A 14,698-nucleotide genomic window follows, 5' to 3' on the forward strand; every position below is an offset into this window, starting at 1 on the left:
CATTCTGAACACCTACAAACTCAACAGGAGATCCAAGAAAAGAATAGAAGCAACTCTCTGAACAGAAAAGTGACCACTTTCTGGAACGTAGGACGTGCGGAGAAGTGAATTCGAGGCGATATTGGGGAGGATAGACCGCGGGGGAGGGGGCCTCTGTCGGCTGCTTCTGGCAAGTGACAGAGCCCCGGAGCACAAAATCGGAACCTTTAGAAGTCGGCTCCACTGAGGGAGTCGCTCCAGTGGCTAAGCGGGGGTGGAACCCTCGCGGGACAGTGTGGTCTCAGGACCCTCGGGGTCACAGAAAGACCGGGGGTGCCTGAGTGCGGCAGAGCTCCCAGGTATCGGCGGGGAAGCCGGCTGCAGAGACGGAGCCCAGGCGCGGGCTCTCAGCTCGGGGTTGCCATAAACCGTGATCCGCGGCACAGTCGGGCCACTGCAACTCCAGCAGGGACCCAACAAGCGGCAGATCCGGGGAGACTCACCTTCCTCCCCCAGGAGGAGCGGCGCAGGAGCGCACCGCAGGGATCTGCTGGGTTTGGAGACTCTACACAGAGATAGAAACGCTCGGGTCACAGGCCGGGTGAGCACGGAGTGCGGCCAGAGACCGGGGAGACAGGAGTGATTGACTACTTTTCTTTGGGGCTCACTGAGGAGTGGGGCCCCCGAGTTCGGGGCCCCGACTTCTGGGCCCCACCGGGGCGGAGATTGGGAGGCCGCCATTTTCACTCTCATCCTCCAAAACTGTACGGAAAGCTTGCAGGGAACAAAGGCTCCCGAGAGCAAACCCGAGCAGATTACTTAATCCAGACCCCGCAAGGGCGGGGCAATTCCGCCTCAGCAAAGACATTTGGGAACCACGACAACAGGCCCCTCCCCCAGAAGATCAGCGAGAACAGCCAGCCAAGACCAAGTTTACCCATCAATGAGAACGGCAGAACTCCAGTGCTAGGGGACTACAGCACATAGAATTCATGGCTTTTTTACCATGATTCTTTAGTCTTTCAAAGTTAATTTTTTTAATTTTCTTTTTAATTTTTCTTTTTCCCTTTTTCAACCAACATCTTATCAATCCCTTTTTTAAAAAATCTTTCTTATTTTTCATTTTTAGAGTCATAGTCTATCCCTTCATAGTAGTTAACCTTATTTTTGGTATATATATATAAGTTGTTCTCTCTTTAAAATTTTGGGATACAGTTTCTTCTAACAGACCAAAATATACCCTAAATCTCTAGTGTATGGCTTTGTTCTAGTCTCTGCCTGATCACATTCTCTCCCTTTTTTTTTTTTAAATCCTCTTCTTTTTTCAACCAACTTATCAATTCCTTTTATAAAATCTTTTATAAACTTTCATCTTAACAGTCATATTCCATCCCTTCATTGTATTTACCCTTATTTTTGTACATATATAAGTTTTTCTTTAAAATTTTGGGAGGCACTTTCTTCTAACAGACCAAACTATGCCCAAAATCCAGTATGTGGCACTGATTTATGCACCAGCCTGATCATATTTGATCATATTCTGTTGTTTGTTTAGCCTTTTTTTTTTTCTTTCTTTCTTTCCCTTTCTTTTCCCCTGGTTTCAGTTCTCTTCTGATTTCTCTAGTGTATATTTTTCTGGGGTCGTTGTTACCGTTAGCATTTTGTTCTCTCATTCATCTAGTCTCCTCTGGACAAAATGACAAGATGGAAAAAATCACCTCAACAAAAAGAACAAGAGGCAGTACCAACTGCCAAGGAACTAATACAGACATTAGTAAGATGTCGGAACTAGAGTTCAGAATGACGATTTTAAAGATACTAGCTGGGCTTGAAAAAAGCATAGAAGATACTAGAGAATCCCTTTCTGGAGAAACAAAAGAACTAAAATCTAACCAAGTTGAAATCAAAAAGACTATTAATGAGGTGCAATCAAAAATGGAGGCTCTAACTGCTAGGATAAATGAGGCAGAAGAATTAGTTATATAGAAGACCAAATGATGGAGAATAAATAAGCTGAGAAAAACAGAAATAACTACTGGACCACAAGGGGCAAATTCGAGAGATAAGTGCCACCATAAAGTGAAACAACATTAGAATAATTGGGATCCCAGAAGAAGGAGAGAGAGGGGCAGAAGGTATCTTGGAGCAAATTACAGCAGAGAACTTCCCTAATTTGGGGAAGGAAACAGGCATCAAAATCCAGGAGGCACAGAGAACCCCCCTCAAAAGCAATAAAAATAGGTCAACATCCTGACATCTAATAGTAAAACTTACAGTCTCAGAGACAAAGAGAAAATCCTGAAAGCAGCTGGGGAGAACAGATATGTAACCTACAATGGTAGAAACATTAGATTGGCAACAGACCTATCCACAGAGACCTGGCAGGCCAGAAAGGACTGGCAGGATATATTCAGAGCACTAAATGAGAAAAACATGCAGCCAAGAATACTATATCCAGCTAGGCTGTCATTGAAAATAGAAGGAGAGAGAAAAAGCTTCCAGGACAAACAAAAACTAAAGGAATTTGCAAACACGAAACCAGCCCTACAAGAAATCTTGAAAGGGGTCCTCTAAGCAGAGAGAGAGCCTAAAAGCAACATAGACCAGAAAGGAACACAGACAATATACAGTAACAGTCACCTTACAGGCAATACAATGGCACTAAATTCCTATCTTTCAATAGTTACCCTGAATGTAAATGGGCTAAATGCCCCAATCAAAAGACACAGGCTATCAGATTGGATAAAAAAACAAGACCCATCGATATGCTGTCTGCAAGAGACTCATTTTAGACCCAAAGACACCTCCAGATTGAAAGTGAGGGGGTGGAAAACCATTTACCATGCTAATGGACACCAAAAGAAAGCTGGGGTGGCAACCCTTATATCAGACAAATTAGATTTTAAACCAAAGACTATTAATAAGAGATGAGGAAGGACCCTATATCCTACTTAAAAGGTCTATCCAACAAGAAGATCTAACAATTGTAAATATCTATGCCCTTAACATGAGAGCAGCCAATTACATAAGCCAATTAATAACAAAATCAAAGAAACACATCGACAACAATACAGTAATAATGGGGGACTTTAACACCCCCCTCACTGAAATGGACAGATCATTTAAGCAAACGATCAACAAGGAAATAAAGACTTTAAATGACACACTGGACCAAATGGACTTCACAGATATATTCAGATCATTCCATCCCAAAGCAACAGAATACACATTCTTCTCTAGAATGCCCATGGAACATTCTCCAGAATAGATCACATCCTAGGTCACAAATCAGGTCTCAACTGGTACCAAAAGATTGGGATCATTCCCTGCATATTTTCAGACCACAATGCTTTGAAACTAGAACTCAATCACAAGAGGAAAGTCGGAAAGAACTCAAATACATGGAGGCTAAAGAGCATCCTAATAAAGAATGAATGGGTCAACCAGGAAATTAAAGAAGAATAAAAAAAATTCATGGAAACAAATGAAAATGAAAATACAACTGTTCAAAATCTTTGGGATGAAGCAAAGGCAGTCCTAAGAGGAAACTATATAGCAATACAAGACTTTCTCAAGAAACAAGAAAGGTCTCAAATACACAACCTAACCCTACACCTAAAGGAGCTGGAGAGAGAACAGCAAATAAAGCCTAAACCCAGCAGGAGAAGAGAAATAATAAAGATCAGAGCAGAAATCAATGAAATAGAAACCAAAAAACACTAGAACAGGTCAACAAAACTAGGAGCTGGTTCTCTGAAAGAATTAACAAGACTGATAAACCCCTGGCCAGACTTACCAAAAAGAAAAGAGAAATGACCCAAATAAAGTCATGAATGAAAGAGGAGAGATCACAACCAACCCCAAAAAAATACAAACAATTGTAAGAACATATTATGAGCAACTATATGCCAGCAAATTAGATAAGCTGGAAGAAATGGATGCATTCCTAGAGATGTATCAACTACCAAAACTGAACCAGAAAGAAAGAAAAACCTGAACAGACCTATAACCACTAAGGAAACTGAAGTGGTAATCAAAAATCTCCCAACAAACAAAAGCCCAGGGCCAGATGGCTTCCCAGGGGAATTCTACCAAAGATTTCAAGAAGAATTAATACCTATTCTTCTGAAACTGTTCCAAAAAATAGAAATGGAAGGAAAACTTCCAAACTCGTTTTATGAGGCCACCATTACCTTGATCCCAAAACCAGACAAAGACCCCATCAAAAAGGAGAATTACAGACCAATATCCTTGATGAACATGGATGCAAAAATTCTCACCAAAATACTAGCCAGTAGGATCCAACAGTACATTAAAAGGATTATTCACCACGACCAAGTGGGATTTATCCCTGGGCTGCAAGGTTGGTTCAACATCTGCAAATCCACCAGCGTGATACAATACATTAACAAAAGAAAGAACAAGAACCATATGATCCTCTCAATAGATGCAGAAGAAGCATTTGACAAAGTACAGCATCCTTTCTTGATCAAAACTCTTCAGGGTATAGGGATAGAGGGTACATACCTCAATATCATAAAAGCCATCTATGAAAAGCCCACAGCGAATATCATTCTCAATGGGGAAAAACTGAGAGCCTTCCCCCTAAGGTCAGGGAAACGGCAGGGATGTCCACTATCACCACTGCTATTCAACATAGTATTAGAAGTCCTAGCCACAGAATCAGACAACAAAAAGAAATAAAAGGCATCCAAATCGGCAAAGAAGAAGTCAAACTCTCACTCTTTGTAGATGATATGATACTTTATGTGGAAAACCCAAAAGACTCCACCCCAAAACTGCTAGAACTCATACAGGAATTCAGTAAAGTGGCAGGATATAAAATCAATGCACAGAAATCAGGGGCATTCCTACACACCAACAACAAGACAGAAGAAAGGGAAATTAAGGAGTCGATCCCATTTACAATTGCACCCAAAACCATAAGATACCTAGGAATAAATCTAACCAAAGAGGCAAAGAATCTGTACTCAGAAAACTATAAAATACTCATGAAAGAAATTGAGGAAGACACAAAGAAATGGAAAAACGTTCCATGCTCATGGACTGGAAGAACAAATATTGTGAAGATGTCAATACTACCTAGAGCAATCTACACATTTAATGCAATCCCTATCAAAATACCATCCACTTTTTTCAAAGAAATGGAACAAATAATTCTAAAATTTGTATGGAACCAGAAAAGACCCTGAATAGCCAGAGGAATGTTAAAAAAGAAAAGCAAAGCTGGCAGCATGACAATTCCGGACTTCAAGCTCTATTACAAAGCTGTCATCATCAAGACAGTATGGTACTGGCACAAAAACAGACACATCGATCAATGGAACAGAATAGAGAGCCCAGAAATGGACCCTCAACTCTATGGTCAACTAATCTTCGACAAAGCAGGAAAGAATGTCCAATGGAAAAAAGACAGTCTCTTCAACAAATGGTGTTGGGAAAATTGGACAGCCACATGCAGAAGAATGAAACTGGACCATTTCCTTACACCACATACAAAATGGACTCCAAATGGTTGAAAGACCTGAATGTGAGACAGGAGTCCATCAAATCCTAAAGGAGAACACAGGCAGCAACCTCTTCGACCTCAGACGCAGCAACTTCTTCCTAGAAACATCGCCAAAGGCAAGGGAAGCAAGGGCAAAAATGAACTATTGGGACTTCATCAAGATAAAAAGCTTTTGCACAGCAAAGGAAACAGTCAACAAAACCAAAAGACAACCGACAGAATGGGAGAAGATATTTGCAAATGACGTATCAGATAAAGGGCTAGTATCCAAAATCTATAAAGAACTTCTCAAACTCAACACCCAAAGAACAAATGATCCAATCAAGAAATGGGCAGAAGACATGAACAGACATTTCTGCAAAGAAGACATCCAAATGGCCAACAGACACATGAAAAAGTGCTCAACATTGCTCAGCAGCAGGGAAATCCAAATCAAAACCTCAATGAGATAGCACCTCACACCAGTCAGAATGGCTAAAATTAACAAGTCAGGAAACGACAGATGTTGGCGGGGATGCAGAGAAAGGGGAACCCTCCTACACTGTTGGTGGGAATGCAAGCTGGTGCAGCCACTCTGGAAAACAGTATGGAGGTTCCTCAAAAAGTTGAAAATAGAGCTGCCCTATGACCCAGCAATTGCACTACTGGGTATTTACCCCAAAGATACAAATGTAGGGATCCGAAGAGGCATGTGCACCCTGATGTTTATAGCAGCAATGTCCACAATAGCCAAACTATGGAAAGAGCCAAGATGTCCATCGACAGATGAATGGATAAAGAAAAAGTGGTATATATATACAATGGAATATTATGCAGCCATCAAAAGGAATGAAATCTTGCCATTTGCAACAACGTGGATGGAACTGGAGGGTATTATATGCTGAGCGAAATAAGTCAATCAGAGAAAGATATGTATCATATGATCTCACTGATATGAGGAATTCTTAATCTCAGGAAACAAACTGAGGGTTGCTGGAGTGGGGGTGGGAGGGGTGGGGTGGCTGGGTGATAGACATTGGGGAGGGTATGTGCTATGGTGAGTGCTGTGAATTGTGTAAGACTGTTGAATCACAGACCTGTACCTCTGAAACAAATACATTATATGTTAAAAAAAAAAAAAAAAAGAAAGAAGATAGTAGGAAGGGAGAAATGAAGGGGGGGAAATCAGAGGGGGAGACGAACCATGAGAGACTATGGACTCTGAGAAACAAACTGAGGGTTCTAGAGGGGATGGGGGTGGGGGGATGGGTTGGCCTGGTGATGGGTATTAAAGAGGGCACGTACTGACTGGAGCACTGGGTGTTATACACAATGAATCATGGAACACTACACCAAAAACTAATGATGTAATGTATGGTGATTAACATAAATAATTTAAAAAAAAAGATATCATAAGGTAGTAATCATTAATGACCAAATTCACTACATAATTACAAGAGCTACTTGGTAAGGTTTATTTATTGTTGGGGGCAAGGGGGCTCTTTTTAAATTACCAATGGCCTTAATCTCCAGTCTATTTCAGTGACCCTTTTATAGTCACACCCTATACTTGTCATCACCCAAAACCACTCAGCTTCTAAAATCTTGAATTCTAATACTTTACTTTCTGATGAGAACCCTACAACCTCCCTAATCCATAAAGAAGGAGAAATATACTAAAAGAAAAAAGGATTTGAAGTTTAAAAAAAAGAAAAACTGGAGTTCAAATATGTGCTCTACCTCTTCCTAAATTCTTGGGCAAATTATTTAATCTCTTTGGCTTTGATGTAACATAGGAATAACAGTGACAGTAATACCTACATCCCAGGGTTGTGAGGTCAGACATAACATCTGTCAAGACCCTGGGAGGAGGCAGGTGCATATGAGACACTCAATAAATGATTCTTCCCTCCCCAGATGCACCTCCCAATCTTGCAGCCTCCAATCTCATTCCACCCTACACACTGCTACCCCAGTGTTATCTCTCACTAAAATCCGACTCAGACATTACTCTCTCCTCCTTCATTGGTTTCCTTTTTTTTTTTTTTTTATTCAAAAACATTTATTGAGCACCAGCAACTGTGCCAGGTGCTAAGGAAGGTTTCCCTGTCTCTTGTTGGGTAAAATCCAAGTTCCTAAATATAGCATCCAAATCTCTTCTCTAGCCTCATCCCCACCACATTCTGCTTATGCGCCAATACCATGCAGTTTAAGCTTCAGCAACAGTGAATTACTGTTAGCTTACACCCACAGAAGTACGCTGGTCTACCTATGTACATTCTGTTCCATCTACCTAGAAATAAATGCTGACAGCATGCATTTCACATTAGACACTACTCTAAGGTCTAGGGATATCTATAAATGACAGCCCTGGTTCTTACAGTCTAATGAGAGAGAAAGAAAAAGCATTACAATAAAAACTCCAATCTGTAACCAGAATGTAACAAATCATGATCATGCCTCTGCTTAAATCATTACAATGGCTTCTAACTGCCCTTAAAATAAAGAGTTAGGGTCTTTCATTATCTACAGAGGTCGTCAACTCCATCTTCAACACACCTCAGCCACACTGGCCCTTTTCAAGCTCCTCAAGGGCACTATGCTCTTTTTCGCATCAAAATACTCCCAACATGCTGTTCCTTCTACCTGGAACACCTCCTCCCAGGCCCCATTCCCAATCCATGTACAGATTTTATAGCTCCCTATGCTTAGCCTGTGGAGTCTTTAACACAATTATTTATTGGATGTTTGTCTTCCCCAAATGGACTATAAACTCTATAAAAACTGCATCTTGTCTGACTTGTTCACTGCTATATCCCAGCAACCAGCCCAATAACTAGCACATAGTATATATTCCATATTTGTTGAACTAATGAATGAATGAATACAGCAAATATGAGTGATGAAGTGCTAGGAGTCCATTCCTGTCATGAAATGGAAGGTCCTATCCATAATACACATTACTCTTCAAATTTTGATGAACTTCGTTCATACAGATAATCAAACATCTTCCAGATGTTTATTTTTAAGATTTTATTTATTTATTTGAGAGAGAGCGTGAGCAAGAGTGCACAAGACAGAGCACAGTGGGGGGGGAAGCAGGTTCCCCGCTGAGCAAGAAGCCCATCGCTGACTCGAATCCCGGACCCCGGGATCATGACCTGAGCCAAAGGCAGACGCTTTAACCGACTGAGCCACCCAGGTGCCCCCTTCCAGATGTTTTAACAGGGAATGTTCTACATATAGTAAGCTTTGAACTCCTCAAGCTGGTCTGATCAACCAATACTCACTGTAAGCAGACCAAACAGAACAGAGATTAAGAGTGTAGGTTCTAGGGGTGCCTGGGTGGCTCAGTTAAGCGTCTGCCTTGGGCTCAGGTCATGATCCCAGGGTCCTGGGATCGAGTCCCACATCAGGCTCCCTACTCAAGTGGAGAGCCTGCTTCTCCCTCTCCCTCTGCTGCTCCCCCTGCTTGTGCTCTCTTGCTGTCTCCATCAAATAAATAAATAACATCTTAAAAAAAAAAAAAGTGTAGGCTCTCGAGTCAGAAGAATTTTCCCAGTTCTATCACTTCCTAGCTGGACCTCTCTTGACTCAGCACCTCCACTTATAAAATGGGGAAAATAGCAGCACACACCTTGTAAGATGGCAACAAGGATTAAAGACTGCCTGAGACAGACTAAGCTCTCAGGGCATCAGTTATTATTACTGTTGTTGCTGCTGGGGACTTACTTTGTACCAGGCACCATACTGAATGCTTGGGATAAGGCAGTAACTAAACCAGACATGGTCCCTTTTCTCATATTTATTCAATAAATATGCGCTGAGTATCTACTGTACCACTATAGACACTAAACAATCACAGTCCCTGCCCTAATGAACTGTAAATCCTTGGGGAAAAGACAGCCATTTAATAAATACCTCGGGGGCACCTGAGGTTAAGTGTCCGACTCTTGGTTTCGGCTCAGGTCATGATCTCAGGGTTGTGAGTTCAAGCCCCTTATCCGGCTCCACACTGAGCACAGAGTCTGCTTGTCCCTCTCTCGCCCCCCACTTGCGCACATGTACACATGTTCTCTCTCGACTCTCCAAAATAAATAAAATCTTTAAAAAAATAATAAGTAAACAGCTCAAATAAATATAAATATGAACATACAATGCTTGTTACTTCACCCAACCAAAGACTTTACACACTGTATTAATGTGGGTGCTAAGGGATTTATAATTTATTCAATGTCAAGGAATCACTGAACAATTTGATTCACGAGCACTCAGTTACCCTCATTCCACTAAAATCTAAGATCCTGCTCAAAGACTACCTGGCAAATAGAAGGCACTGAATAAATCTTTGTTGATCAATTCCAGAGGTGAAGAATTAGCCAGAATGTCTTTAATTGCCTGCTCTGGAAACGAAAATCTAACATTTCTCCTGTTGCTTGAGTTAAGAACAAGTACTATTCCCATTTAACAAAGACAACTGATATATGCCAAGTATATCCCAATAAAACTGGAAGAAAAAAAAAGGAACAAAGGGTATAATGGGGGGTGGCCTGGACGGTTCAGTCAGTTAGGCCTCGAGACTGTTGGTTTCAACTCAGGTCACAATCTTGTAGTCGTGGGATTGAGCCCCATGTCGGGCTCTGTGCTCAGTGCAGAGCCTACTTCAGATTCTCTCTCCCTCTCCCTCTCTCTCAAATAAATAAAATCTTTAAAAAATATATTCCTTTGTAAACAAATATGAAACATTTTTTTAAAAAGGTTATAATGGGTACAACTTTTTCCCCCACCATCAAATTAGTATTTTTTAAAGGATTTCTTGCCCTTTTCAAAGCTAGGTAAATCATTCACTGTTGGTCATTGGTGACGGAATCCTCCCACTACTCTTTCTTCCAGAAATAAAGTATCTCAGATGATACTAGTTTGGCAGCAATTAAGGTACAGGATAAAATTATTTCAGAGAATGCAGGGACACGAGAGGTCACAGTTCCCCCCCAGCGAATGGTTTCTACAAAGAAGTTTTAATGCAACTTTACTTATATCATATGGGTGATTCCAGTAAATGTCAAAACAGATTATTTCAAATAATTAATACCCTTGGTACTGGAGGCCAAAATACCTTACTACAAGCCCATTAACTTCCTGTTTTAAAAAACAAAATATTATCCTTTATAGAAACTTCAAAAATATTTTCAAAAAAAAAAAAGAACAAGAAGAAAATACCCAAATTCCATAGCTTCCTTTCAGAGTATATCCTTCCAGTCTTTAAAATATGTCTTTGACAAGCCCATCAGAATTTTCAATCGGGATGTCAAAAAAGTCATCTCACCATTCTACACAGTGTCAAACCACCAACTCACTTAATCTCACCCAATGGACAGAATTAACTTTTTAAATGTAAACATTAAAAATCACTCCCCTGCTCAAAACCCTTCAGCGGTTTTCCAACACTCTTGGAGTAAAATCCAAACTCCTTCACTTGACTTTCCAGGCCCTCCATGATCTGATCCCTGCCTACCTCTCTGATGTCACATCCTATGGGTCTCTGCTCCAGCTACACCAGCATTCCTGCGATGCCTTAAACCTCACAATCTAATTCTTACCTCAGACTCTTCTCACTGCTGTTTCCCTCTGCCTGAAATAACCACACTCCCTCTCTTCACTCAGACGTCATCTCCTTAGAAAAGCCCTGACACCCTAACTAAAATAGGCTTTTTTACTCCCAATTACCTTTAATTTTCAATCACTAGCCAAAATATTTATCTGTTACTTGAGTATTGTTTGTTTTTTACCAGCAGACCATCAATTTCAAAAGAGCAGGGCTTTGCCTAGTTCACCACCTAGACACACTAGGTGCTCAATAAACACTTAAGTGAATAAATACATGAACAAATGAATTCTATGATAGATTAGTTTATAATTAGTCTAACATTCACTTGCTTTTGCATTTATTTTTTTTTTTAAGATTTTATTTATTTATTTGAGAGAGAATGAGATAGAGACAGAGCATGAGAGGGGGTAGGGTCAGAGGGAGAAGCAGACTCCCCGCAGGGAGCCCGATGCGGGACCGATCCCAGGACTCCAGGATCATGACCTGAGCCGAAGGCAGTCGCTTAACCAACTGAGCCACCCAGGCGCCCCTGCTTTTGCATTTAAACACAAAGGAACTATTAGCTAATCTGAGGAAAAACTTTTACTAAGTACTTACTTGGCTGATCTGCGTAAGTTCTCAGAGGCGCTGCAGAAACTCCCTGTAAGCCATGAGCTATTCGACTGAAATGGCCTCTCTGGAAAAAAGAAAGAAAATGTTGTTTTATGTAAAATATGAATTCAAAATAGAACTACTGAAGGTCAATGAAAACGTAATGACTTGGAGCAAATGTGTCAAGCACTTATTATTTACATATCTTCCATTGCCAAACAGAGGTTACGTATCAATTTCTCCTCTTTCGTAACAAGAATTACTTAAACTTTACAACTTCAGCTCACCATACTATCTTTTCATTATGAATAGTCAATAAACCATTTCATATAAATATGGGCTAAAGTCCAATTAAAAAAAAAAAGTGTTATTCAGTGGTTTTAAGTGTTACTAAATTTTCAGAAAGCATGGCTAATTTCTGGTGCCAGTGATCAATTTAATGTCACAATTAAGGCTCTTAAAGTTCTAGGGGCACCTGGGTGGCTCACTCGGTTAAGTGTCTGCCTTCAGCTCAGACCTCGATCCCAGGGTCCTTGGATCGGGTCCCATGTCAGGCTCCCTGCTTAGCAGCAAGTCTGCCTCTCCCTCTCCCCCCCCCGCTCATGCTCTCTCTCGCTCACTCTGTCTCTCAAATAAATAAATATCTTTTTTTAAAAAGAGCTCTTAAAGTTCTAACTTAAGTAGTCAGTAATCTTTATTATTACAATCCTCTACTTGTAATTATTGTTTCCTAACTCAAACTGCCATATACAATCTGTGAAGATGCTCCTGAACGGTTAATTAGAAACAGAAAATTAGACAACATAGGAAAATGCGTTATTACTGACATTCAAGAGCTACTACAATTTCACAAAGTGCACCATAATCCCCACAACAATCTCTATGAATGTCTACTCTTTCCTAAAAACAATGAAGCACAAAGAAACAATGCAAATAGCTCTTCTCACGGCAGGCAAATGGGAGGCAGTGATGAAACCCACATTCATGTAGCAATGTTCTCTACTCCAAGGCAATTCAAGACACCTGAGATCAGCACAGCAGACCAGAGGAGCGGACCAAACGTCAGTCCTAACTTCTAGTCCCAGTTCTGCCTGGGACTAATATGACTCCTAGCATATTACATTAACTCTCAGGAGCACAGATTACTCGTCTTAGAAACAAAGGATCTGATTACTATACTATTTTTAAGGCATCCGTCAACCTAGTACCCAGCCACGATCCCACATATATACAATCTGGCTGTATTCGGCACGTGGATGAAAAGGGAAAGCTAGCTGTCCTAACGATAAGCAGCTGCAATTAAAAATACAAGCCTCAGGGCGCCTGGGTGGCTCAGTTGGTTAAGCGACTGCCTTCGGCTCAGGTCATGATCCTGGAGTCCCGGGATCGAGTCCCGCATCGGGCTCCCTGCTCCGCGGGGGGTCTGCTTCTCCCTCTGACCCTCTTCCCTCTCGTGCTCTCTCTCATTCTCTCTCTCAAACAAATAAAATCGTAAAAAAAAAAAAAAAAAAAAATACAAGCCTCTAGGAGAAAGAAGGCAGTGAACACTAGCTTAAAGCGGCAAACAATGAAGAGGCCTTTGAGGAATTCCTAGGGCTACCTGTCGGGGCTGACTGCGTCTGGGTGTTTCAAGGAGTGGCCCCAAGGTTACCTGCCCATTGCCACTCAGGGGCTGGGATTAGGATCAGTAAAAGGTAGAGGATATGAAAAGACCAGACGGGTAGAGTGCGATTAGTACTTTCTCTGCCAAGGTGGAGAGGCCTGTGTGTCGTGACCCGCATGCCCCAGAGCCCAGACTTGCGAGCGGACTGCTGGCCGTCGCACAACAGGCGGGGCCTCTCCACCGACCCGGTCCCGGCTCCGACCGCGACCCGGCCAGAGCCGCTCAGGGGCGGGGCCCGGGTGGTCCCCGCCAGACTGCCGGCCTCTCTCGCCCCGACCAGTTAGGCCGCGTCCCGGACCCCGTCAACGGGCCCTTCTGCGCCTCTGGCTCGGCACGACCCCACCCCGTCGGCCCTCACCTTGGCCAAAGAGCAGTACACACGACTCCAGCTCTGCATCTTGCCGCTCAACTTTCGTTCGGCCAATGCTTTCCCGTCCGCTAAGCTCCTCCGCCGCCTCGCCAAGGTCTCCCCGCCCTGCGCATGCACAGGCACAGCTTACGTCATGAGTCGGGAGCAGCGCGATTGGCCCGCAATGTCAGGGCCCACGGGGCTAGGCGTGTCTGTCAGGCGCGGAGTCGTGCGCTGTCGTAAGAAGCGTAGTGCTTTCTGGCAGCGAGGGATTGCGGTACCATTTTACCGGTGGTATGAAATTGTGCGGAGTTGTAGTGTCATCTTATACTTGGGGGACGAAATAAATACACAAGACTATCGTTTGCTTCGTACACGCTGCAGAAAGTCAGGCTTGACAGGTTCTTGATTGTACTAAGCTGAGGAATCTCAGCACTTTCCAGGCATCGTCTCCACAGCAACCACATGAAGGATTACGAGCATTACAGTTAATTGGATGAGGCCCTGAGAGGTTAATACCCCCGAGGTCGCGCAGAGGAAAGATGACTGCTTTATAACCTCTCCTCTCAAAGCAAATACTATATAAGGGATGGGGCTACAGACTTTGCATCACCAACATCCTACTCTAAGTAAGCTAAATGGCAAAACAGAAAACACACTATCTTCCCCTATCTTCTCTTTGAGCAAATTAGAATCGGTGGGGTAGTGGATGAGATTTTAGGTTTTCATGAGGGACCAAGAAAAACATTGTCTTCAAGATTGAGCATAGAGGTTTAAGGTCTGATTCTTGTTTTGTGATAACTGTATAGTGTGAATAAAACTTAATTGTGCATTTCTTGACGTTTACTGCCCAGGCACCGTGCTGGGCAGTGTGGATTTAGACACTAGTTAGAAATGACTCCTTACCTAGGTATGCTCAGTCTTAGGGGAGAAGGTAGGAATGATGTTTAGTGTTTGTTATAGATTCTCCCTGTCCATCCTTCTATACATAGCATTTTG

At 42.2% G+C, this 14,698-nt stretch overlaps 1 protein-coding gene across 2 annotated transcripts in view; it reads right to left on the reverse strand.

The window, feature by feature from the left end:
• The window catches only part of DLD (dihydrolipoamide dehydrogenase), a 37,796-nt gene extending 23,941 nt beyond the window's left edge, over positions 1-13,855 (reverse strand). The window contains exons 1-2 of one of the 2 annotated variants that reach the window (XM_036083988.2): positions 13,709-13,855; positions 11,694-11,772 (exon numbers count right to left, since the gene is read on the reverse strand). In XM_036083988.2, the coding sequence (XP_035939881.1) occupies positions 11,694-11,772; positions 13,709-13,747 (118 nt within the window). In that variant the 5' untranslated portion in view covers positions 13,748-13,855. The remainder of the gene's footprint in view (positions 1-11,693; positions 11,773-13,708) is intronic. The other variant, XM_036083989.2, reaches the window with a different exon arrangement.
• Between the last annotated feature and the right edge of the window lie 843 nt (positions 13,856-14,698).

This window comes from Halichoerus grypus, chromosome 12 (assembly GCF_964656455.1).
Source record: "Halichoerus grypus chromosome 12, mHalGry1.hap1.1, whole genome shotgun sequence".
Classification (NCBI taxonomy): Eukaryota; Metazoa; Chordata; class Mammalia; order Carnivora; family Phocidae; genus Halichoerus; species Halichoerus grypus.